Here is a 25,786-nt window from a genome sequence, read left to right on the forward strand (position 1 = left end):
CTATAGATTACACACTTGTCTCTGGTAGACTTCAGGTGTTAAGTGAAGGCCATGCAGATTTTCTGAGAAGTTCTTCTGCCCTTTAAAGACCATATTTATACATATTATTAGTATTTATAAAGCAACATGGTGGACTTTCTATAGGAGCATACTATTAAATGTTATATCTGGTTTTTAGATTTACACACTCCTGCTCATATATAATGCTGCAACAAAGTGCTTCTACCCTGACATGCCAAGTTCCTGCTTAGTTCTGTATACAGGTATGACTCTCATTATAATAGCTACTAAGCCACCAAATCAGACATTATATTCCTTGCTTGGAACCCCTTCAACTTGTGTTCTGAGCCCTACAATGGACATTTCCTTCCAACATCAGCAGAGGAAAAGATAGAAGCCACTCCATCCACTGTTGTGTGGTGGCTAAGTCTCTTTTATGGGAGATGACGTCTGTGGGTCTGAGCTGTCTCAGAAGGAAGAGGAGTTAAACTCAGGTCTCCTGTTTCCTGGGAAATGTTGTAACTACGAGATTATTATGAAAGCACCAAGCACTGACACTAGCTTTCCCTTAAAACCACTGAGCCATATTTCTTTCCATGGAGCATTTGTAAGTGCCTACAAGCAGGGCTCTGGGTCCCAAGTTAATAGAGGCACATAACTGCAGCCTTGAATTGGATACCTAAGCTCTGAAGAAGTAAAGGATTTTAAATATATGCCTGTAACAACTTTTCCTGTTCAATGCATCAAAAGTGTTAAATGAGCTGCTGGGTTGCCAAACTGTGTAAAAAACCCAGGAATTTAACTACAGATTTTGGGCTTCTTTCTGGGAACCTAGCAGTTTTCTGGAGGTATTATATTAGCCCTGCACGTGCCTACGTCTTTTACTGGACAGGCTTGAAATGACTATTATAGTAGGCCTGAAGCAGGGGAGGGAATGAATGGGAAAAGCCTAAACATATGCTGCTTCCTTCCATAGAGGGGGGCACAGAGAAAGAGAAATAATAGCTTCATTTTTAATAGCTTCCTTTAATAATTTCATTTTGAATAACTGCATTTAACCTAATCCATGTACACTATCTTTATCTTATTTACAATTTTGATTTCTTAATGTTGCAATATCAATATTCCAGGTAACATAGACCCATAAAAATAATGCTGACAGAGTAAGAAGATGCAAGTACATATGAAAATCTTGCAGTTCTTCAGAGGCAGAATGAAAGAGAGGTAACTGAGAAATAATGAATTACCACATGCTTTATCAGAACACTACCAATTACTTCACTACCCAGACAACCTGCTGGTCAAGAGTTAGCAACCACAGCATCTGAAGGGATTTGGATAGGGGGTTTTAATCAGTAAAGTAAATGAGCAGGTGACACAAATTATAGGTTTATAGTTAGGAGGTAAACAGCTGAAAATGGGTTTCATCAGTATAAAGGTGGCATCCTTTTCATTTATCTAGGACTCTGGGAGTACTGAAAGGCTTTCATTTTTGTGGAAATTTGATGACATGTTTTAGTTTGTGTGTGACAGTAACAGAAAAAGCACTGTAGCTAAAGGCTAAGTAAACAGATAATGGAGTTGGATCTAATGCTGAGGTGAGAGCTTCATTGCTGCTAGCAATGAACTATCCTATGTAAAGCATGTGATATGTTCACTTCTCTGATTTCCATTCCCTAACTTTCTAGTGCTAACTGCAGAAATCCTGTTTTGTAATTTCCAAGTATAGAACTGTAGCTGTAAATTTAAATATGCTCTAATGCCCAAACTGAAACTCTCTCTGAGCAAAAAATTCTGTTATCCAGCTATTGTTACAGTTGGAGTCGCTGTTAATCTCCCTGTCTTCTCTTATAGGTTATTACTAATAGGCGCACTAGTCTCTGGCATATGGACCAAAAATAAGCCAGGTAATGTTGCTGTAAATTGCCTTCCTATACTGATTTCTAGGCCTTTTTGTAGGTGATATTCTGCTGAATCAATGTCTTCCTCTGTGTGTGCTTCAGAGGAGTCTGAAGCTGTTGTAGGAGCCATAGCTGTATGTTTTTTCTGAGAAACTCCAAACACTAAAGAGGTATCTCTTGCTAATCACACATTGACACTGCCTAGGTTTATGTACCATTATAGAAAAAAAATGTTTCTATCTGTCTTCACTCTGGTAACAAGCACTGATAACTTAATATGGATTTTATTATTGCTTTTATTTCCTTAAGCAAAAAAATGCTATACTTTATAACACGTAAGATCTTTTAGGTACTACTGAGATATTAACGCTTTCTCTGGGAAGAGATAGCTTCACCAAAACTGCTGTCTTCACTAACTTTTGCCTTATGAAACAGTGCTAATCCTAGAACAGCAGATGTAGAGAGCTGGTGCTAGGACTTGCTGCCCTCTGCCCTCCTGGGTGCTCTAGAAACACATTAGCAACTACCGGAGATCAGGGTGAAAAGATGTATTTTAGGAGGTCTTGCCCAGCTTGAAGCAATTACAAAGCTTCTGCACTGAAGCTAAATCATACTGGTAGCTTGAAATATGGGCAGAAAGAGGTTGTACTCATCAGCATCTCTGCCTGATGCTGCCAAGTATGACTAGCTCTGATAACAGCCACAGCTCTGGTTAATTTAAGGGTATAGTGGTAACCTTTCTAGGGCAAGAGAACCTGTTGGCCCTTGAAATGCACCCTTGCTATTAAAGTTCTGACTGGAATTAGGTTGTGATACCATAAAAACATCTGTTTGAAACAACTAATCTCAGTTTAGTAGGGAAATGCAGTAAAAGGGATAGAAACCACTGGAGCCTTTTGTGCACATAGAACCGTTTGTACCTGCTTTCTGCCTTGTGAAAGATTTGGCAGCTGTAGGCAGCTTCATGCTGCTGCGATAGCCTGGGACTCTAGCTTCTCTTCCTGCAATCCTCAATGCTCCTGTGAGGCTCTGTCCTGGCATGAGCCCTCTGACTGTTGGTATTTGGGTGGGTGAGCAGGGGAGGCTGGCAGGTAGCTGATGTGGCTGCTCCTCACCTGGAACTGGGTTTGTGGTTCTCTTTGTGAGCAGGATTTTGTTTCATGGGGGCTTCTTTGTTCTGTCTGATTCCAAATAAGATGTTTAGCTTGAGGCAGCCAAGTAGTATGATGTTAATCCTGTTCCAAAATCCTCTTTCATTCACAGGCTGCTTTGGGTGGCATCGCCACCTGACAAGTTATTATTGGTATACTAATTTAGGCTGAACTTTCTTTTGAAAGTAATGCTAGATAAAAGAGGAACTTTAAGACTTTTTGAAGAGAGGTGCTGGAGTATAGCTGTCATGATATGTTGAGTTTATAAAACAATCTGGAAAGTAACAAGTTTCTATTTATATGGTACCCTTAATCCACTATTGACTAGTCTTTCAACAACTTCAATACAGGCTCCATGAGTTCAGAGTGCTTGGGGAACTTCTTGCGCATAACACTGAGTGCAGAATATTTTGAGGACAAATACTTGTCTTTTTCTGTTGTTGGTAAGTTGATAAAGAAGAACTTGGAGAGGAAATTACACAAGGTAAAGTGTTTAAAATCCTCTGAGGTTCTCTAATATTAGGATCCACTGGATTATATTAAGATCACAGAGTGAAAGTAGGTTGTACCTCATTATAAATAACCAAATACTACCTTTACTTTTGTACAACTTATTCTCTAGCCTTATAGAGATAACATAGCAACAAGTAATGCAGACTGTCTTTGAACTCAAATTGAAATGCATTGCACAGGAAAACATGGTGGCTGTTTGCCATGTCCATGCTGGTGGATTCTGCTCCTGGTAAAAATGATGCTTAATAACAGAGCATGTAATTCTGAAAATTCACAAGCTGAAGCTGGCCCTGGTTCTTATACTAGCTCTAAGAGACCTAGTATGAGCATAGTCTTACTGAAGATAAGAAAAACTAGTTGGGCTGTCTGGCTATGGGCTCAGTAGGCACAAAGTGGTGCATTCAAGTGAAGAGCATCACAAAGTGCCCTAGAAGAATGGAGTGAGATATCTTTTGGGCTAAATGCATTATCGGCTGTAAGGTACATAATGCAAACTCAGCCCTGAAATAGCTCTTTGTCTGAGATATTGTCTAACTACATGTAGGCCATAACACTACATCAGTCTTAACAGAACATTAATAAACTCTTTGTCTTCTCCTATTCAATTTGGGCTGTTGTCTTCAAGCATCTTCAGCTACACAGAGACTCTGCAAGTCGGATAGGTACAGCTTAAAAGAAAAAAGCAATTACTTTTGGCTTAAAAAAGGATCATTTGGTAGCTTATGAAGTCAAGCTAACCTTTGCCTGCCAGCCCTTGTAGGACTCCTGAAGAGTTTCTGTTGGCCAAGCAGGCATCAGTCAGGGGAAATGTTGGCCTGTATCATTCATGGCCAGAACAGATCCCTGGTGTTGCTAAATTGTTAACTCTGACAACATCGACTCTGATGACACAACTGCTGACTCTTCTATGCTTACTGTTTTCCTCACCACCACCCTGCCTTGAGGATTTCACACCTTTCTATTTTGAAGGGGTTTTTTTTCCTCCTGAATCCCTGAGCTGCTAATGAATGCTGTCTCAATCTATCCGTAATTCTACCTTTCTTATCTTTCTACAGGCTTTCTTGCAGATCTTTCTCACCACTTTGTAATTCTCTCTAAAGTCTGAGCTCAGGTTATGCTGCAGGGCCACATCAGAGCTGGGCTTTAGATCCTTGGAACAAGGCAGCAGAACCCAAGGGGCAAGAAAAGATTGAGGGATTTACAGAGAGCAGGCATTACACTCATTAATATTGTTCTTAACTAATTACCCATAGATCAGTTTGGCATAGCCTGGGAGATAGATGAGGACATGGCATCACAGTGTGGCTATACAGTAACTTACAGCTATTGGGGTAATACTGAATTTCGTGCCTCTGCACTAAGCTGCCATTCTGAGTTAGAGGTAAGTCTAATATGCTATTTTGACTACAGTGCAACGCTGCTGTATATTACTTTTATGCAAAAGACTATGACTCCTTTAGTTAATACCTGTGAATAACTTGGTAATGTGTTGAGCATCTATTAGCAGAAAGCCATTTAATTCTCAAATGTATCCGGGGGCTCGAGAACATTCCTTGGTATTGGCATTTGAGTCAAAGCGCAGCTGAGCATATGAATAAGCATATCACACACATGCCCTTGAAAGGCAACTGCTTTCTCGTGTGTAAGAACAGGGAATTATGACTGCGAGCTTTGGCTGTATTTAGTGTGTGAGAGACATTAGTTTATAAACTAAGATGCTTTGGCTGCTTTTGTTGCTTGCTTGCTGCTACCACATCACAAAGCACAAGATCAAAATGACCCCTAAAATATAGTTATTCTCTCTGGCTCTTGAGTTCTATGAAAGATTGAAGCAGCTCTCAAAGGTATTTGTGTTTCTATGTAGATACACATCTAGCTATATATAGCCTATGTAGTTAACCAAACAGAAACCAATGATGCTTCAATATGGATTGCTTTTCCATGTAGAGACTGGTAGGTGGGTGGATTTTGTAGATTACTTAGGTCATAAGGATAGGGAGTATCCACTTGAAGAAAGATCAGTCTAACAAACAAGTGTTCCCTGTGTCCATGCAGAAAGATGTTTTCACGGTAACTGTACAAATCAAAGCATCTCAAACTCCTGACATGAAAAATGCTGCAACACACCTGAAAAGTGCAAGTTGCCATTATGGCCCATGGAGTCCTAGAGAGTTAGTATGTGAAAAAAACTACATGGAGGTAAGTACTGGGAAAGCTTCTCTGGAAGGAAGTTAGGTGCTAGAAATGTCTGGGAGACAGAATTCAAAGCCACACTATGAACAACTCACTGGTGAATGTATAGCATGTATCATAAAGTCTGTGCTAGTGATGCATTCATAAAGCCTATTGAATAGTGCTAATAGCCAATGACATTGTGAGATACTAGTCAATAATTTACACTAATGGATTAAACTCAGTGTTGCCTCAGCTTTTCTTTGAGAGAAGAATGGAACTGGAAGCTTCCTTCAAAAATATAACCACTGAATTTGATGGGGAGAAATTCAGAGAGAAAGTTATTTTTGAAGAGGACATGGAAGTCTAGAACAAATTCCTGTCCTCAAATCAAAGTAGGACTGGGAAGATATGCTAGGAGTAAAAAAGCTGAGATCAAGCAGACCATAGATAATGCACCATGCATGTTGTCTTGACATGTTATGCCATAATTTTTGACTTGAATAAAAATGTTTTTAATCCTCTCTTTGGAAAGTGCTAGGATCTCCTCAATAATCTTATACTGTTACGAAAGTACTGAAAGACTTCTAACGTGTTGAAGACAAGTAAACAAGTGCCACCAACAAACTACTTATAGTGGCTTTTCCCATTCAGGTTTCTGTCAGGAGGGAGGTTCCACAAATAGCACAAGATTTCATTCAAGATGAACCTGAGGACTGGGCTCTTGCCTTCCCAGAGGTAAAACTACTGCTTTTCTTCTAGTAAAAGCTAGTGCTACTTTTGGTGCTACTGTCCTTCTATTCTAAGTCCATGCAGTGTATTTCAAAAAACACTTCAGTATGAAGAGAACTTCTGTACCAAGTGGTTTTAACACAGAAATTTTATACATTAGAAATCCAGACAGCCACATCTCCAAGGAAGAAATAGACTGATATCTCAAATATCTTCCAAGTGAAGTTTTCCTAGGACAAGATCCTGTGAGACAAGAACCGTCTCTAAAGTCCTCAGGACCCAGGGATGAACTATATATAAAGCTTTTTTTTTCCTTTGATCTTAACTGCACTGCTGTGTTGCAAATATAACTTCCTGACCATAATTAATTATCTACATAAAGAATGGGGTGTCTAAGTTTCTTCAGTGCCACATTAGTGTGGTACTCTTTCATGTGGAGAGGTTTTTTCCCTTGCAAGAGGGTCACCAGGTGAATGCTGAAGGGGTGTCACACTAGCTGTATTTAGAGTAATGCAATAAAACTACTCAGAACTTACAAGCTAATGAAATCATTCAATACAGTAAAGGAGGAGTTATTTTGAACAGTATATTTAAATTGTTGGTGAATTTCTGATTAGGCAAAAGCAGGAGAATCCTCAATATGGCAAATAGTTTTTCATCAACCAGAAGAAAAAAAGGCCCTGCTGGTGACTGATGCTTGGAATGCTGGCTACGGACTCAACACCACAGGCACCAGGATACTGCTGCGAATACCATACAGTGCTGCACAAATTCAGCTGTTCAAGGTTGGTACGGTCATTCAGACCTGGTAAGCTGTTGGGCTGTATGGGTCTAACCAGATCTATTCCTGCAGGCTCAGGGAATTACCTTTTCTGCAGTGAGATCAAGTACATTTTACAAACAGCGATGGATGATCCTGGTGGTGGACACTGCTGTAGCATGTCCTGTAGGTGAGAAATTTGGTAATCTAGTCCAATGCTGAAATGTACAAAGACAACTTTGAGCTATAGTCATGAACTTACAGCTTTTATATCTTGTCCTTAAGATGGTGTGGACTACACTAACAAAACAATCACCTGGACTGTTCCAAAATACATTCAACCCCTCTCTACTGGAGCAACTAGCTTTAAGGATGTGCTTGTTGAAGCTGGTGTGGATCTACGCAAACTCTCTGCGAAGGAAATGGTTTCCAGGAAATACTCATTATCTAATGACTTAGACACAATTACAATCAAGATACCAATAGGTGCAGAAGGTGGCTATTACAAGGTTAGTCACTTGAGTTAGACTGCAGGCCAAATATTCTGTTTCTCTCTGGGGAGGAAGAATTCTTCACCCTGTTCCTTTTAAATGAAAACTGAGGGAGAAGGGGAAAAGGAAAAGTTATATTAAAAATCCCAGAGGTCTGACCAAATAGAGTTCTTGGAAGCATCACTTTATGCAGAAATTCTTTTCTTACGAGCAGAGATGGACAGAACCAGATATACAGAATATACAGAACTGTTAACTTGTCTCCTTCCTCAAGTTAACTCAGTAAGAGCTACCAGCTTTTAGTCCTGATGTTACAGCCCTTGGAGACAGACCTAGACAAACTATAAAATGGGCATGGGTTCTGTTGTATGTTATACAACCATATAGGAGAATGAGAACAGCCTACTTGTACAATCTGTACCCATCCCAGTACCATGTGGCCTTGTGGACATCTAAATTTAGCCTCCTGGAGTAAACGAGATCCTGAACAAATGTTACAACTGAACTTTGAAGGAAACAGCAGAAGAAGCCCTTTTACGGATTAAACAACCCTCTGCTGCTTTGAAAGGCAAGGACAGGATGGGGTGGAGAGGCAGATTTTCAGAAGAAAGTCTCCTGGGTATCCTGAGATAATCTAAACTCAGAAAAGAGCTGATAATAGGGATACCGCAAGTGCTACTTAAGAGTTCAAGATTGCTCACAAGTGTTGCTTTTTGCAAATCTCTTTCCCAATATAAAAGCAGGGCCACAGAACTGAAGGAGACAATTGTTCTGAGCTGTAACTCTAGCTGACCTTGGGAAGCTACAATACAACTCGTACTTAATGTAAAATCATGGTATACTAAAGGGTGTTGATTTGAAATTCTAGACTTCTGTGAGCAGTGGACAGCATGGGGCAAAATACAGTATCAACCTGTTTTTGGAACATCAGTGGGAAGATAACAAATGGGGACTAACCAAACATACTATCGTCAAGGAAATGGAAACACCATTTGAACATGTGGAACTCACTGTAACCAACAGTAAGTATCTTAACACTGAACTTACTGAAGGTATTGGTAAGAGCTTAATGTTAATCTGTTTCTTTCCAGACACAAATCTGAGTGCAAGACTAATGAATGTGACTGTGGGAATGTTCCTTCCTGATGTGGAGCTTGTGAACTTAACCTTTGAGGGGGCAACTGTAACGGTACTAGAAGCTATTCGGCATGGATATCTAACACATGAAAATACATATGCTAATGGAAGCAAAACTTATGCAATAGAAGTCCCATTTGATGCAGCAAGCATTAAGAAAGAGGTGTGTACTAAGATACTGCGATATATAGTATAGAACTGACTATATCACTTGATGAGTTTATTTCTAAATGTGATCTCTCTAGTACACAAGAGAAGACATTAGAACATACACCCTGAATGTCACCCTTGAGTTCATAATCTATCCAACAAGTGAGACTTTTGCCATCCCAGTCATAACAGTGTCTGCCATTGAAGACGCAGGTAAGCAAGTAAAATTTGGACAAAACTATATACCAGTTTGGCTGCAATTAACCTGGTGGTGAACTCGGCCCTTACCTGGGCTAACTTCAGCCTGGAGTGCTCTCTGTCCTAAATAGCTGTTTTAAACTCTGATGGAGCTAGCACACTGGCTAACTCTTAACTCTATTACAGTACTGCCTAGTGCAAGAGGATTTTGTGATGAGAGGAATCTCTATCTAATAATCACTCGTGGGAATGTGGACCAAAACTGGCTGCCCTTCATCTCCAACCAGCACCTGACGCTAGAGGCTGCGCGAAAGTACAGCTATAGCCTGAGTGACAATGGCACTCACTTGGCAATCTGTGTCCCTTTCCTTTCTCCCCATGTGGACTATGAAGTAAGGATGCCAGTACATATTAAGCAATTAAAAGACATGCTCTAGCAATAAGATATGAACAAGCTTTCCTATGTCCTTGTAGTTGAAGTAAAACTTTCCTTTGGCATAGGCTTGAAAGTATTAATGGAGAACTATTTTCTGTCCTTCGAAAGAACACTTTAATTTCCCTTTGTTAATGCAGGTGAAAGCAGTCAAGAAAAAAACATTTCACAGGCACTTTAAGGTTGAGCTACCCTTAACTGCAATTGCACATGCAATGGAGTTTGTATTACAAAACCACTGGAAAAGGTTGATGAGGCTGTCTCTAGATTACAAAATCTCTCCTGTAGATTTGATTTTGATCGAGCATCTTTACTCTTCACTTGTGATAATTTGCCCTTACTTTTGAGCAGTTCTAGTTGAACACTGTGTCTTCATTCTCTCGTTTAACCTGTGATCACCTCTAGGATATTCATCCCTCTGGAATAATGGCTTCACTCCACTTAACCTTGAAGGATGGCATCACCCTGGCTAACAGGAGAAACTTCTCAATTTCCTGCAGATTTTCACCTTCAGAGCTAATGCGTAATAATGTTGACTGTCACTAATGTGTTTCTGGATTATTGTTTGTACTTTTCCTTGAACCTCATTACTAAGTCACACAGATAAGCACACTTTTAAGAGTCTGAATAATTAAATGTTCTTAGAATTTACACTGATATGTTACCATATCTGCTTGTCAACTTTCATATAAACTAATACAGTACAAGGCAAGTCAAACTACAGATGGAAGTAACTCGCTGCCATCATCTGCCACTCTGTTTTAGGAGGGATTTTTTGGGGGTGGAGGGGAGAAAGAGAGGAAGGGATCAGCTTATAAACATGTAATTCCAAAACTACTCATATGGATTGAATGTTTTGAATACTTTGGCTAGAAAAATCTCTTTAGGAAAAGGTGAGACTCAAAGTGAGGAAAAGGGTCATTGCTTTCATTCAGTGTAGTGCATGCTTTAGTGTCAGTTAGCTTGGGGAAGCTGGTATTCATAACTGTTAGTGCAGAAGAGTCCTGTTCAACTTCTAATACTCATAAGCTGGCAAAACTTTGCTAACAAATACAAGTAAAACCTTTTTAATTGTGCTGGGCTACAGATTCTAGGTATGAGTCCTGACTTGCATGGAAAAAGCATTTTTCTTTTTCAGAGTGCCTGCCCAATGGAACCGTGGTTATTACTGCAGTGAAATTTGTAGGGATTGCAGATGTGGACACCAGTCTGTTTGTCTTGAGAGACAGACAGTGCAAACCCATTCTAGTGACAGAGAAGACTGCAGCCTTCAAGTTCAATGTAAACACTTGTGGAACAAGTAGAAAGGTAAAGGCTCAGTGACATGAAGTTTGCTGTGTATTGGAGTAAGGTTGTTAGTGGAACTGGCAGTAGTTCAGAGCTGAGCGGAAGCTGCAAGAAGGTCATAGCTGCCCTTGTGAGAAGTGGCATATCTGCATCCCTTTTCCTTCTGTGGCTACTAAATTCAGCTGGGCAGAAGTTCTCATTTAGTGAAAGCAGTCTTCAAGGTCAGCAGTATTTGCTGAAATCAGCCTGCAGTTTGACATCTCTGAATTGTCTATTGCTAGACTTTAACATGAGTTTGTGCTGTTGGCATGTATCTATATGTCTTGTAGAAGCTGGTTAGGTGTCATTAATTAATACTTGACCCAAGACTGGAGTGTGTTTCCTGTTCCTGCCACCTACATATTACATGAATGAAAAACAGAGGCAAAATAACAAAGGATCAGATCATGCTCAAGTTCAGGTCACGCCAAATGCAGCTTGCTTTTGTGAGTGTTGCATCTTGTGGCAGACTCTGATCCTGTTAATAGACACAACTGCTCACTTTTCTCAGTTACAGTGCAATTCTTTCTGGGGTATTATTCAAGGTATCGTTAGTTGATAAGCTATTTCTTCTTACTACAATATAACTGTTAGCTGTAGTCAGCTTTAGTTCAGTAAAAATGGGGCTATTGGCCAATAATCTCTGGCTATTCCCAAGTGTGTTGTCCTCAATGTAATCTACCAATCAAGTGAAGGGTGTGGATATTGTCAAAACCAAGCTCAGTTCTGATGTAGTTGTCTTCTTCATAACAATATCTGTATCTTTCAGTTCAACAGCACAACCATGACATATGAAAATGATGTACTCTATTTCAGATCTGGCAATGATACGCCAGTATACCAGTAAGTATCATTCACTAGGAGGAGGTCATCCAAGGTATTTTAGGTCTAAAATCTACTGTTATGTCTTCTGCCCTTAGATTAAAGTGTGTATGCTGGTACACAATCAAGCAGACTGTTGATGTCCAGTATGAATCTAAAAACAACCCAGCACCCAGTATTAAGCCAGGATTTGGCTCTCTTGCTCTGTCATTGAAGCTTTTCAAAGGTAATACTTATGGTCAGATTTTAAGGACTCTAAGAAGGGTTTTTACTCCAAGATGCAATGCAAACTGTCTGCTGTCTACAAAAGGTCTACAGTTGATCAGATCTTTGTGCCACTGATACAAAAAAAGCCCCATAAAAGAGGAATGTTTGGTTGGTTCACCCCTCCCTGCTTAGACTAGACATGCTAAATGGTATGCACAGTGGATTTGAGGTCAGCCTTTCTCCCCCACCAGTCCCCAAAATCTTACTAAGCAGAGGAGTTAACACTGATGAAAATAACTATAGCCTGTGTCAGAAGGAAGCTATGTGCAATACTTCTGTAAAATGGAGCTGACACTGGCAGAAAGGGCTAACAAGCCTGAACCATACCTTCACCTTGAGGGAAGTGGTCCTGCTGCACTTTTTCAGTACCTTTCCAGAGACAGTTTTGAATGAACATCTCCTCCTCCTTCTGCAGAAGGAACAGATTCTCCTCTGGATCCTCCAAGCCTAAGAATATACTTTAAATTTTTGCTTTCCTTACCAGTTCTTATTCTTCCACCATCCTAACCCCATCAGTTGACATCCATATGCTCTACCAGATTTTGTATTACTGTATTTAAGTAAATGGTGGTGGAAAGAAGAGTGAAGCAAAGACTTGGTGAATGCTTACACTGGGTGAGGGGGGGGTGGAGGGGGGGAACAAACCAAAAAACAAACCTACCCTCTAATGTCAATACTCTCTCTTGTAGAGAAGTCCTTTTCTGATCCCTACAAGGAATCAGAATATCCTGTGGTAAAATACTTGAGGGAAGCACTGTATTTTCAAGTTGAATTGCTACAATCTGAAGATGTGAGACTAGAACTAAACTTAGAAGATTGTTGGGCTACAAATTCCCAAAGCAGTGACAGCCATCCCCAGTGGCCTATCCTTATAAATGGGTAAGGAGAACTCTCATCTTGTGTTTGGTAACTGTTCAGCACGAGGCCTATTTTCCTGGCTGGAAGGGGAAGAGGATATGAAAGGATTATTTTGTCCTGACTCTATAATTGCTCCTAAGTTGTAAAGCGCACTGATGGTATCTGCATGCTGGGTATGCCTTCTGGTGGCAGCAAGTCCCCAGTGTGGCCAGAAGTACTTCCAGCTAGAAAGAACAAGGAGCAGCAACAGCTGTGGCCAAAGACAGGGATCACAAATGGCGGGGAGGATCTATCCCTATCACTATAGTATTAGGAAACAAAGCTCCTGTACATTTCACTTCCTTGTGTTGTTTAAAGAACTTATTGAAATGATGAGCATCTAAAGTAAAACTTTCTCCCTCCCCAAAAGGTGTGAAAATAGTGAAGATTCTCACAGAACCATTTTCCACCAAGTTAGCTATAGCCCCAGAGTAAAATTTCCTCAGCACCTTAAGAGATTTGAAGTGAGGATGTTCACTTTTGTTCAAGGCACAACTCTGCTACAAGAGCAGGTGAGATGTCTCTGCAATTTGTCGTGTGCTTTCCGAAGTGGGATGTGCATCCCCAAAGTTGGACTGCTGCAGGCAGCAAATGCTGTCAAAAGCCTGTGCTGACCACTGACTTGGAGGTATTAGCCTTCTTCATGAAGGCATAGTGCTCTATGGGGAGCAAATACAGACTAGCTATTCAGTAGTGCTCAGTTCTTCTCCTCTGTGGTCAGTATGTGTATCAGAAGTTTGCCAGATATGACTGCCTTGCATTATAAAATAAATATTTTTGTTTTGTAGCTGTATTTCCACTGCAGTGTGGTGATCTGCAGCACTATGCAACAGTCTTCAGACTCTCTTTGTCCAAGGAGATGCAGTCCTGGGAAACACAGACTTGGTAAGAAAATGGGCACTTCTCAAGTCGCCCTTGAAGTTTTACTCAGCAGCATGGTATGTGCTGTCAGGAGCTTTGTCAGATGACAGACTCCTATTCAACGCAAATGAGGACATTAACTGCTGAAATGTCTCACTAGACCGCAGTGCAGAAGCTCATCTGTATGGGCAAGCATCGTCTGGAGCAGTACTTTTTAAGAAGGAAAAGGTGACTGGAAGAGGTTAGTGTCACTCTTAAGTTACATTGGTGAAGGACTGAGTGTACTGCTATTGTGACAACAGGCTCATGTAAATCTGTCTCTTCTCCCTGTAGGTTAATACGTGGACTTTGGACAAAGACTGAACAAGAACTGTTAGTTTTAAGAAACTGCGTTTAGGTGGTCTAAGCAAGTGCAGTCTGCCCAGAGAATGCTTACAACTAAGGACATCTTGAAAATATCTACTGGGGAAATAAATTGACAGTGTTTACCAAGAAAAGAGTCAGCTAACCAATATGGATATATCTCTGTCTTTATTTAATCAACTTACTGTGTTGCTTTGTGCTCCTCTAAAGTGTAGAAGTCTCAATCCATGACTCGTGTCTGAAACTATTGTGGCTAGTCATCTTGTAGTTAGAAATGTCTGTTTTAAGGTAGGGGCAGGAAGGCAATGGAAGGAGTGAAATCTGTTGTAAATCATTGGAACCAGATAAGTCTCATGCCTTCCCCCCCCCCCCCCCACCCTGTTTTCCCCAGCTTCAGTATGAATAAAGTGTTTCAGGGAGCTTAATGTCAGTAAGAGAAAGCACTTTTCAAAGCAAGACAGGGAAGAACATACTTAATCCTACAGCAGATACTGACAGAAAACCTGTAAGCTGTGGTTCTCACTGTGGTGTTGTGGATTTGGAAGGTAAAGCTGTTTCCCCTGGGGTGGGGGGTGGAAATCAGTCACAGGTAGCATCAGTGACTTTGCTTAGTTGACTAAGCTGTCAGCCTAAAGGAAAAAGGCTTTTAGTGGTGACTTGCTACACTAATAGACAGACCCTATCCATAAAGTGTTAAAGGATGCTTCCTTCCTCGTAAAAGTGATGCCTAGGAGTGCCTGTCATACTATTGGAGTGTTTCGGCTTTTATGGGAGGGAACGCTCTGGCTTTGGTTTCCTCTTTGCATCTGAACAGTGATGTGAAAACAGTTCAGATTCAATATTGTATTTTCCTGTTTTAAGGAAAGCTATTGCTTAGCATGAATCATTATCCCTTAGGGCTAAAGATATGATAATGGGTGTACAGTGCTGTCTGCTTTTTAACTTTATATTAAACAATTATACAACAGGGGATTTCTGTGAAGAATAAGTTGAGCAAAAATATTTCGTGGATCTAATTCCACTTTGAAAAACATGGTGTCTATAAGATTGTACCTCTGTTGCTATAATACATGTACAGAGATCCCACTAAATAGTTTGTGCTGTAATCACATGCTCATGTTTGTAAGTCTTGTCTTCCAGTTGCCTGCTAAACAGTAGATCTCCCTTATTGTCTTTTCTAGAAAAACTTGTTCAGTTTTGCATGGCCTGTAATATCTGTGCTTTAATCCCATAATTACTGCTTGAAAAAACACCTTTATCTTGCCTTTTCTTACTGAGGTAAGAATCTGTATCTGTTTAACTTTGTTTCCTTAAATCCAACCCTGTCCACCTCTTCAGTGTATCAGCATATGTCAGGACCTTCCCCACGTGTCCTGGGGCAATGAAGTGCATGTGTACGTGTGTGTGTGTGTGTGTGTGTGTGTGTGTGTGTGTGTAGTAGCATGGATGTAGTCAGACTGCCAACCAGCCTAGCTACAGGGCAAGAAAACGATCTCTCACCCTGTTTCCCTTAGCAGTATATGCCTAGCCTAAGGATAGGTGTGACCTTGTATGTGGGCCTCATGATGGAGGAAATATTAAGTCCACAGCTGTGCCTCCAGAATGAGTTTTCCAAAAGAGAAGGCTATTGTGCTAAGAGTCTTATTTTATTACTCCAGTAGCAGGTGTAGATTAAAGCCATGGAGCTATGGTATCAAGGGATGACATGCAAGTATGTCAACATGGGAATAAAAGAAAAGTGCAAAACACAAGCTCTGACAGGCCAATGTGCCTAGTGCTTTCTTCTATGTTAACCCCGATGGGTGAAATGCTAGGTATGCCTCTGTGCCCACAATCTATTGAGAATTCAAAGGGCACACCTATACTATGCTGCCATGGTTTTGCCCCTAACAGAACACAAGTGGAAGCACTTTAAGTGGTATGGTGATTTCCCCATATGCCTTACATTGTGCTGTGACTGTCTGCTAAGAAATGAAACCTATATGCAGCATTTTCCTCCAGGTAGGTGAGCTCCAACAGCACAGGCTACCTGGGGTAGACTGATCTGCCTTCTTCCCTCCTAAAGTTGGACAGAAAAAAATCCAGTAATCTAGAGGCTGGTGTGAGAATGGGAGCATGAGGTTAGACAACCTACTTGTTATTAACTCATCTTCTGTTGTAGGTGTTTTGTTCCTTTCTCCAAACAGACTCATAGACAGAGTAGCTTATGAACAGAAATGTGCTATTTACCATCTTGTATCTAAGGCATTTTCACTTCTTTCATGAGATTAGCCAATATTTTGAGATCCTTTGTTTGCTGACAGGGATTTAAGAGCTGTTGAAAGGAAGATGGTGCCCAAGTAAATTTTATTTGACTTACTCTTTTACTCTTCTGCTTTTCTAGAAGCTCTGTTCAGTGTCATTTTGCAAAGTGTGAAAGGGCCATCCTATCTACTAACACTTCTTTTTAATGTTTTGGAAAATTAAGGGAGATTCTGCTTCATGACTGGACTAGGATTTACATGAACCCTCTTGCCAGACTTTCCACCTACCAGCAAGACACACAAATCCCATTTAAATATCAGTAAAATATCAGTAAAATCTTTTAAAGGAGACATAACAGCAGTATTTCTCTCTCCACCTCAGAGGTGTCTGTTTATACTAAAATTCAGGAACTGCCTTCCTGGTTTTATATATAAAAAGGGGTAAAAATCCTCTTCAAGTGTTGATTCAACACCTCTCTGCCTTTTAAGTGGATATTTTATGACCACATGTTTTTACCCCTGGTATTTGGGATGTTATTTTTATACCCCTGTTAACACAAGTTGAAAGGAGATCAATCTTCTTTGTTTATGCTTAATGTCTTCTGCAACTTCAACAGGTGAATGATAAAACTCTAAGGGGAAAAAGGAAGTCTGGTGTGATTTGTTTTTATAGGAAAATAGAAACAATAATAGTGTACTGCAGACAGTTACCACCCTTTATTTCAAGTGGAAGTAAGTCAATGCTACAAATAGCCTCATTATTTCTGATCACTGATTGAAACAGTTAACTTTTGTTATAATCTACATTCAGCAACATGGCTAATACTTTAAAAGTGTATGCTACTTTGGTCTTTTAAAACAGCAAAAATTTTCTTTCAGCTGAACACTGAAAAACTAAGAACATGGGTGTTTATTTTCTGGCCTAAATTACTTTTTCATTTTGGCCTAGTGTTTTGCTTTTTGTTTTAAACCTTCACGTTTGTGGTAGGAGAGTAAGCACCATGCACCTACATGGTCCAGCAAGGGGAGATCTTCGTTCCTGGGAAGTCTAGGTTCAAGTTCTGGCTTCTATCACAAATCTATTTAATAGCCTTCAGCTAGTCATTTCCATCCAGATTTGGCTTTCCTTTAAGTATGTGAACCCAGAAAAACCTACAGAAAGCTAGGGTGATCAGATTCTGAAACTTTAAGAACTCATCTGTCTTAAAATCAATGCTTTTTAAAGCATGGCTGAATGAGTCTCCTTACTAAAGAGTAGCGTGATACAAGCAAACCTAGGCTGATGTTGCTGTGTAACAGAAGCAAAGTCAAAGGCTTAATGAAGGAGGGGGCCCGGATGGACCTAACTCCTCTAGCTTGCCAAAAACAAGCTGGCATATTGGGAGCTAGGACTCCTCCCCATGACTCACTCTCCATCTGTAAAATATAGCAGCATCATTTGTTGTTGGATGACAAATATGTTAAGGCATAAGAGGAAGTCAGATACTGGCCCCTCAGAAGTTGGGTCTATCCATACATACGTGTGTGTGTATATACATATAACATATCTCAAACTACTGCCCTGCAGAGTTGGAGGGAAGGCCTCTGACCTCTATAGGTAGCACAGCTCTGCAAACCTTCCTTCTCACGGGTAAGCAGCTCCCCCAAGGAATCCAGTGAGGCCTGTTAGTGGGAGGCTATCTTCCCCCCAAAGCACACCTACGTGCAGCCCAAATGTGTAACCATAAAACTTCTTGGCACCTACATGGTGCTTCTCAGTTTAGAATTTCAAAGCACTTTATGTGGGCTGGGCTCCCCCCTGCTTCATGAGGGGGTGAGTTCTGCAGCTCCATAGACATACAGCGAGGGGTGACCAGAAGAGCTTCTTCCAAGTATGATCTTTTAACCACTGAAGAATATTCCCTTGGAGGCAGAATAGAACAGAATTTGAATGGGGAATAGTACTTGGCCACTTCACTGTCTTCAGTGTGTCCATCTAGGCTCTTGTACCCATTTTACAGTGTGTACAGTGAAGCTGTCCCCTGCCTGAATTCAAATGGAAGGCCTGTCCTGGAGATGGGAATTGCACAGGTCTCCCAAATCCTGGGCTAATGCCCTAATTACTGGACTTCCTCTCTTCCAGAGAGTTGTTCTCCCCCAAAGAAAGTAGCATCGTGTATTTCCAGCTGCATCAGAACAGCCTTTGGCCTCTGTGAGGTATAAGAAGAAACTGAGTCTCTTCTACTACAAGAGCAGCAACAATTCCCTTCAGCAGCACCAGCTCACTGGCTTTCATCACCAAAGGAATTAACTTGTATAAAATCCATTACATGTAGCTGTCTGCTCTTCCCTGCCTAAATCTGTTGTAATAAAAAGGGTAGGATGGAAGCAGGGAAAAGTCACAGGTCAGAACCATGAGGGAAACTTTCCAAGGGCTCTGCAGCTCAGAGGTGCATCCTGTACCTGCTCGGTGATTTATCTAGAACGAAGACAGCACTGCTCTGAACCAGAAGAGCAACTCAGCAATGCAGCTACTGACTTCCAGGCTTCTGACTAACCTGGTGCCCCTCCTTTGTTTTTTCTGGGAAGGTTGTGTGTCGCCCTCCACCTTCTCTTATGCTGGAGGGCTGCTTTTGCCTTCAACCTGCAGGCGGTTTCACTACATTGCGCTTCTGTGTCTTTGGATAGGAACAGCATGTGCATAGTCTACACTGTTTCTCTCTGGCTTAATACAAAAGCATGCTTGTAATGTCTGGGAGCACTTGTTAAAAGGCAAAATACCTACACCTAGTGTGCAGCAACTGACTTTGGGAGCATAACATGGGATAATGGTCTGATCAGTAAACTGAAAATGAAGGAGCAGTAGCTCAACCAAATGGCCAGGCTTCTGCACAGCTTTTTTCCTGTAATTCTAAAACATTTCAGTGCATTTCTGCAGAAGATCTTGTAAAGTTCTGCTCTGTTCTCCCTACTGTCTTCCTCCCTCCTCAGTGTTGTATTTAAGCACTTACTTGCTGTACTTTCCATAACTATCAGCACTCCTAACATGTGATTTGAAGTATCAATTTCTTGCATGAGAAAATTATGAATGTAGTAGAAGACCACGCTTTGCTTCACTCACATTAAGAGAAAGCACAGATACTAAAGAAAGGAAAACAACCAATTTAACTGAGATGCTAACCTGGAAAAGGTAGTAATGTGATTTGGGAGAGGTCGTAGAGCCAAGAGAGTTCATGTCATTGCCTTGGACTGTCCCCGGTTCTCTCTCCTGAATCTCTCTCTTTGGGATAGTAAATAATTCCATCCCTTAGACAGAATAGAATTTAATTCTTTATTGCTGGGATTTCCATGATTGTTGGGCTACTCTTAGCTTTATCTATGTGGAATCTTCACGTGTTAAGAAAAGATACCTACCTATGAAAGATGTCCTATATTTCTGTGACTTATGCAACTGTTTTAGACTTTCTGTGAGGTTCCACTCTTCAGTCTTTGTTCTATTATAATGTTGCTATTGGACTTGAACATGGCTTTATGGACCTATACACTCAAAATAAATGCTCTGAATTCTGTTAGTAGAATTCAGTTAAATCTATTACTTGACCATTGTAGACTGCATTTTACCATGGGATATAAAATGGAAATATAAATATTAAATGTTTGATTATTTCTGATTTTGTTTGTCATGAATATGACAACAGTGATGGGGTTTGTTTGGCTCTTTTTTTGTTTCGATTTGCTTGGGGTTTGGGTTTTTTTGGTGTTTGTTTGTTTATTTTTGCTTTTGGTTTGTTTGGTTTGTTTTTGTTTTGCATTTCCAAGCACAGACAATAGCTGCTGCCTAAGTGCTGTACTTGTTATTGGAGATGGGCCTTCCTGAAGAATTCACATGCCTTTCTCAGTAGGCTAGAAATGGCACTAATGTAGGAAGAAGTTTTATTTCCACAGGAGTGGGGGGTGGGGGGGGAAGCATGTTTATAGATGTTTATAGTAAAAAGTGGATAAGAATAGTAATAAAGAAACAAAAGCAACCATCTAACCAATCAAAAACTATGAGCTCTCCAAGGATTGATCGATTGATCTATCTATATTATAATATGTGTGTGTGTGTGCATGTATACATATATGTATATATTTCAAGTTGCTAGCACCACAGCTTATAAGCAGCTGCTAGTAATGCTATTTAGAACAAACTAGCCCTTATATTCTTGCATATGCTCTTGTGGCTAGATCTTCTGCCATGGAGAAGGAGACTTGAAACCTCAGTCTTTTTCACAGCAAGTAAATATCTTAAAGTTCTGGGGATAAAGGAAAGGGAAAAGAGGGGACATCTTGATCATGTTCTATTGTGTTTAGATAAAACAGTATTTATCAGCAACAGGACTTGTACCAACACAATTCAGCCCATCTTATCCAGTGCTACACTGATGCCAAGGGGAAGAATTACACAGGGTGAGATTTAGAGAGATGCTGCATGTCTAGCAGAGTAATAACTTGTTTCTTTCAGGGATGGGAGGACTAAAGATGGCGAAAGTCTGGGTCACAGGCAGGAATGTGTCTTGTGCCTCAGTACTTCTCCCCCTTTCTCCCTGCAACATGCAGGTGCAAGGAGAGATCCCCTGAAAGGGTGAGGTGGTCACAGGACTCTTTCAATACCAATAAATTAAATGGTGCTAGTGAACAAAGTATTCAAGTAAACTAACCCTGTCTTAAATGCAGGTCTTGCTCCAGCTTCTCCCAAGCAATTCTACAGCCCAGGTAGGGATTTAGTAAGACTAAGGCCTGTTCCCTAAGGGCATCTTGGATGCAGGTACCTTGTGTTGGAGTTCAAAGATATAAAGCCGTACCAATGGCCACTGGGTTTTCAGGACTAGAGAGCAGGATCTGGCACAGTATAGTTTACTAGTACAGAAACAGTAAAGTGGTCCTTCTGAAACTCTAAGCCTTTGGAGTTAGTTAGAGGTGCTGCTCCACCTTGGACTCAAAGGGACAGGAAGAGTGAATCTGCAGGAAACCAACAAGCTTGTGAGGGCTTTGACTGCTGTTTTCTCTGTGGTGGTGGGAGAAGCTGAATCTGAGCCACTGCTCAGGTCTGCAAGGTACCTGCTGCTGGGGCATTTCTGCATACAGCCCTACTAAGCTCTAGGGTTACTCAGCTGGGTCCTGGACAACAGCCTCCTGAGGGCATTAGCTAATATGATCTTCATTTGTATATGGGTAAACTGAGGTAGCAATGCTAGATGACCAGCCAAGGCCATATATAAACTAACACTAGAAGGGGATCCTTCAGCCTCCCTGTTCCTCTGCTTGAATCACAAGCCTATGGGCTTCCTTACCTGAAGAACCAAAAAGTGAAGTCATTGCTTTCAGTTTCAGGTATGGAAGATGTAAAGAACAAGGTTAAAAGCCTTCCCAAGCATAGACAGTATCTATCAAACTAATATATTTGTGTATGATGATGCTCTGTAACCAACATCATCCAAGAATGATGGAATCATCTTCACATGCGTCTGGTGATTTGCCAGCCCTAGTGAGCAGGCGCTCCTTTATAGCTGTCAACTGCAGTGAAAGTCTTCCCTAAAAGAGCGTACACAGGATCAGATTTTCAGGTCTGATTCTGCAGCAAGGTCCCATGACCACATTATTATTTCAATTCCTTGAAATGCATGAGGACTGCATCCAAATCAATCCAGGCAGACTTTGGTATCTGTGAGGCTCTGCATCTGCTCAAATCCAGATCAGTTGTACAAGCTTATAGTAACAAATCTACACTCTTGCTGAAACACTAAAGATTGTGAGAAATCTAATATGGGTTAAAACAAAACAGAAGCATATGGGAATGTACTTAAATGTAGGTGCTTCTTGGACTGAGAGAACTACCTGCATAAATTTGAACTTAGCTGCTTTTTTCAGACACTGATGAATTTCACACTGATTGCTGCAATATGCACATATTGTGTGAGAAGAGCATTGAGTCAGCTTAGGCTGAGCCTTGGAGAAAAAAATTGTACAAAGACCATTACATTTCATTCCAAACAAACAAATAGAGCAAGTGAACAGAAAGAGGAAAAGGAAAAAGAGAAAGATGCAAAAAAGTTTTAGCTTTGCAGTGCTCTGCTACAGAATGTATCCGTAAACAAACCATCTGCCCAACACCAATGTGCTGATCTATCCATCCTGGTGAGAGACGCCTGTTACCTCCTGACTGCTGATCCCTGTGCCTTACAGCTCTCCGTGGAGGAAAGGTTACGCTACCTTAATCGGCTCCACACAACCCAGCCCTGCACTGCAGCAATGCACCACCGCCTCTCCGGGTTTTGCTCCCCTCCGTGCATTGCTGGCCTCAGCGAGCAGAGTCTTTCGGCAGAGAGCCAAGTCTTCCAAATCAATCTGCAGAAAGATTTACAAAGCAACCCATTTTTGTGTAGTGCAGTGAGACCTGTGTGACATCTATCACATGAAAGTCAAAGTAATTAAAGATTTGGATTATTTCCTGGTTTGTTGGGGTTTTAAGTATTTTCTTTTTCTTTTTTAAAGAACTGTTGTTCACTGTTACAAGCAGCTGATCTGACAGCTTTTAATAAGGAGACCTTATAGTTACTAGAGACCTTCTTGTTTTCAATACACTTTGAAGGTAAACTTTGCATCTTTCTGACACCTGACCATTTCAGGTCAACCAAAGAGAAGGAAGAGAAGAAACAGTACTAAGTCCAGTCTCATTTATTCTAGCAATCTGATGTGAAAATGTCTAAAATGTGAAAATTTGCATACATGGAAGGAAGGGGGGGTTATACATTAAATACAGAAATATGATGTTTCTGCATATATTAAGAAAGAAGATAGACTTTAGCAGCAAGTATCTATACAAAATGTCAGTCTGTTTATATTTAATTTCCAATACTCAGTGGTCATTAATTATTAGATTATACTTATCTATCAGATATATAAAGCAAGATACAGAGCATGTGAGTGATATTTATTTGATTATGAGTAAAAATGTTCTTAATATTACTTAGTTTCTTGATTTTTAGATACAGTAGAAATGTGGATAAATAGACAAAGCTTGGACTAACTATACGTGTTCTTCCTTGTCCTAATGTTAAAGTGCCTACAGATCAATACATTTAGTATTCCTATAGTGGTGGTGTTATATTTTTTTTTTAAATTCACTTTAAAATCTATGGGTTTACCATTGTCCTTATAAAACAGAATACCAGTCAGAACAGTGATACGTACATCCTAGTAGGATCGGTTGGCTTTTTTTGACTTTTGGTTCAGACTAGGTTTAATATTTCTTAGAAGCTCATTATTAAAAAGCAAGACATAAAAAAGCAGAAAGCAAGACTTCCAGCTCGGCAACCTGCAGCTCGGGTTTAGGCAGTCCTACATCACCTTCCAGCGCTCCATCCCTTGTACGACAGCCACCCTCGCGCTCCCTCCCTCGCGCTCCGTCCTCCTCCCCTACACCACACCATGGTCTTCTTGCGAGGGAGAAGTTTCGCTGGATTTTTTTGTAAAGGCAGAATCCCAGCTTTCCCAGGGCGGGTTCCTCAAGCTGGGGGCCTATGCCCGCTTCACGCTGTTGAGAAGATCAGTCAGTTCGCTGATGTACTTGATGGTGTATTTCAGGGTCTGTATTTTGGTGAGAGGCTGGCCTCTCTGGCTGTAGACAGGAGGCAGGTAGTTGCGCAGAGTGTGCAAAGCCTCCGCCAGGGTCCTCATCCTCAGCTTCTCCCTCTCGCTGGCTTTCCTCCTGCGCTGGGCTGACATGCGAACCTTGGTGCCCTTGGGGAGCCGGGCCTGCCCGGGGCTCGGCAGGTAGGCGGTGGGGAAGTCCTCCAGGCTGTATCCCACCAGGCTGCTGCTGCTGCTGCCGCTGCGGTAAGGGGTCTCGATCGCCGCCGGGCAAGGGGAAGGAGAGTAGGACTCGAAGGAAGGAGCTGGGGATAAGCTGTGAGGAGACGAGACCTGGTTCAGCTCAAAAGCCCCGGCATTGTTTTTCCAGTCCCAGGGAGATAAGCAGACGGGATGCTCCGAACCCAAACCATCTTCCATGTTTATCAAAGTCTCGTGCAATTTGTCCATTGCGGAGGAGCGCCTGGGAGACGCAATTCCCTCTGCCGGCCGGCAAAGGCTGAAGCCTCCGGCCGCAGGGACCTTTTTATGATGGCGGGAGGAAAGTGACAAAGTGGGAACGCGGCTTTGGTGAGAGGAGTTCAAAGGAGAGCCACAAGTGCGAGGATGGAAAATGAACTCCTGATGTGCTAGTTTCTCCTCAGCGATAATTATCAACCTTCAGCTAAAAAGCCTTTAAGCTAACAGGCAACAGTGAGAAAGGAGGAAAAAAAGATTATCTTCTTGTAACTAAACCAATTAAGGCTGCACATCTACATTTAACGCTGCGCTGGGGGGATAAGCAGGGGAGAGAAAAAAGAAAACTGTCAATTTTTAAAAAGAATTTACAGACATAGAATTTAAAGCTAACGTGCATTTACACAAATGCTGAGTTAAAACAAGAGCTCCCTTTTCTGTGTAACTCAAAGTAATGGCACTCCTGCAGTGATGAACTGATCTGCACTGGCTGCTGAGGAGGTATTCTCTCATTATCTGTGTCTTAAAAATGAAAATCAGAGGTGGTTTGCCTGCATTTCTGTGTGCTCTAGCTCAGGGGCTTTCCCTCCTCATTCGGTTATAACTTCTCTTTGGATCTCTTTGGTTTTCAACAGGAGAAAGGAAAAAACATCCATCCCCTGTGGTCTGTATGTTCATTTGCCATTTTAAATCATAAATTGAAAATCAGAAAATCAAAGTTGAAGTCCTATATGAGAAAGATGTAGAAAAAATACTAACATTTAAAAAAATTGGCTAAGAAATAACATAAACAGCATATAAACTTTGGGCCCAGACAAGTGTTTTACACCAAAATTGATTCAAAGTTGTAGTAAATAGATCAGACAAATGAGAGAGGACTAAAAGCTATTTATGTAAAATTCTATACCTCTAGGAATCCTCTCTTCTACCAAAAAGAAAAAGCCTTTTTCAGCACCTACTGAAAGCAACAGTGAAGTTATATCTTAGGCCATTCAAGTGAAAACATAGGTCCTATAAATTAATAGCATTAATAAGGAGCACTTCTCGTCTCTAGGTCTCAGCACGGTTTGCAGATGATTAATGATTCCTGTTCCTCTGGGGATATGGATGAGCAGAGGCAGAAGTAACTTGCCCAGAATCACAGCAGAGGTCATTAGGAAAGCCAGGAAAATTTTCCAGAGCTACCGAGCTCTGCAGCCATTGAGCAGCGCAGCTGCCAGCCCCGACTTCACATCAGTCTGTTAGGGAAGTAAAATACCAGAGATAATGAAAAGAGGGGGAGAGAGAGTGTTAATCTGGAGG

At 41.1% G+C, this 25,786-nt stretch overlaps 2 protein-coding genes across 2 annotated transcripts; one reads left to right on the forward strand and one right to left on the reverse strand.

Annotated features, from left to right (window-relative positions):
* The first annotated feature begins 1,575 nt into the window (after nt 1–1,575).
* LOC112981491 (uncharacterized) lies at nt 1,576–14,149 on the forward strand. The gene is made up of 22 exons (XM_064508089.1): nt 1,576–1,598; nt 1,855–1,907; nt 3,403–3,495; nt 4,819–4,946; nt 5,621–5,764; nt 6,392–6,475; nt 7,087–7,254; nt 7,323–7,419; nt 7,515–7,738; nt 8,589–8,742; nt 8,812–9,020; nt 9,103–9,220; nt 9,392–9,597; nt 10,044–10,161; nt 10,777–10,946; nt 11,734–11,807; nt 11,885–12,012; nt 12,743–12,932; nt 13,321–13,462; nt 13,739–13,835; nt 13,972–14,052; nt 14,145–14,149. The coding sequence occupies exons 1-22, from the start codon at nt 1,576–1,578 to the stop codon at nt 14,147–14,149; spliced, it is 2,706 nt and encodes a 901-aa protein (XP_064364159.1).
* A 9,345-nt stretch (nt 14,150–23,494) lies between these two features.
* MSGN1 (mesogenin 1) lies at nt 23,495–24,478 on the reverse strand. The gene has a single exon (XM_026097233.2). It carries the CDS (start codon nt 24,476–24,478, stop codon nt 23,957–23,959), a length of 522 nt encoding a protein of 173 aa, XP_025953018.1. The 3' UTR covers nt 23,495–23,956.
* Between the last annotated feature and the right edge of the window lie 1,308 nt (nt 24,479–25,786).

This window comes from Dromaius novaehollandiae, chromosome 3 (assembly GCF_036370855.1).
Source record: "Dromaius novaehollandiae isolate bDroNov1 chromosome 3, bDroNov1.hap1, whole genome shotgun sequence".
Lineage (NCBI taxonomy): Eukaryota > Metazoa > Chordata > Aves > Casuariiformes > Dromaiidae > Dromaius > Dromaius novaehollandiae.

Coding starts and splice junctions, on each gene's coding strand:
- LOC112981491 (XM_064508089.1), top strand. CDS start 1,576: ATGGAGTTGGATCTAATGCTGAG. Junction 12,013..12,742: donor GTCATTGAAGCTTTTCAAAG/GTAATACTTATG, acceptor TCTCTCTTGTAG/AGAAGTCCTTTTCTGATCCC. Junction 13,836..13,971: donor TCCTGGGAAACACAGACTTG/GTAAGAAAATGG, acceptor ATGTCTCACTAG/ACCGCAGTGCAGAAGCTCAT.
- MSGN1 (XM_026097233.2), bottom strand. CDS start 24,478: ATGGACAAATTGCACGAGACTTTGATAAACATGGAAGATGGTTTGGGT.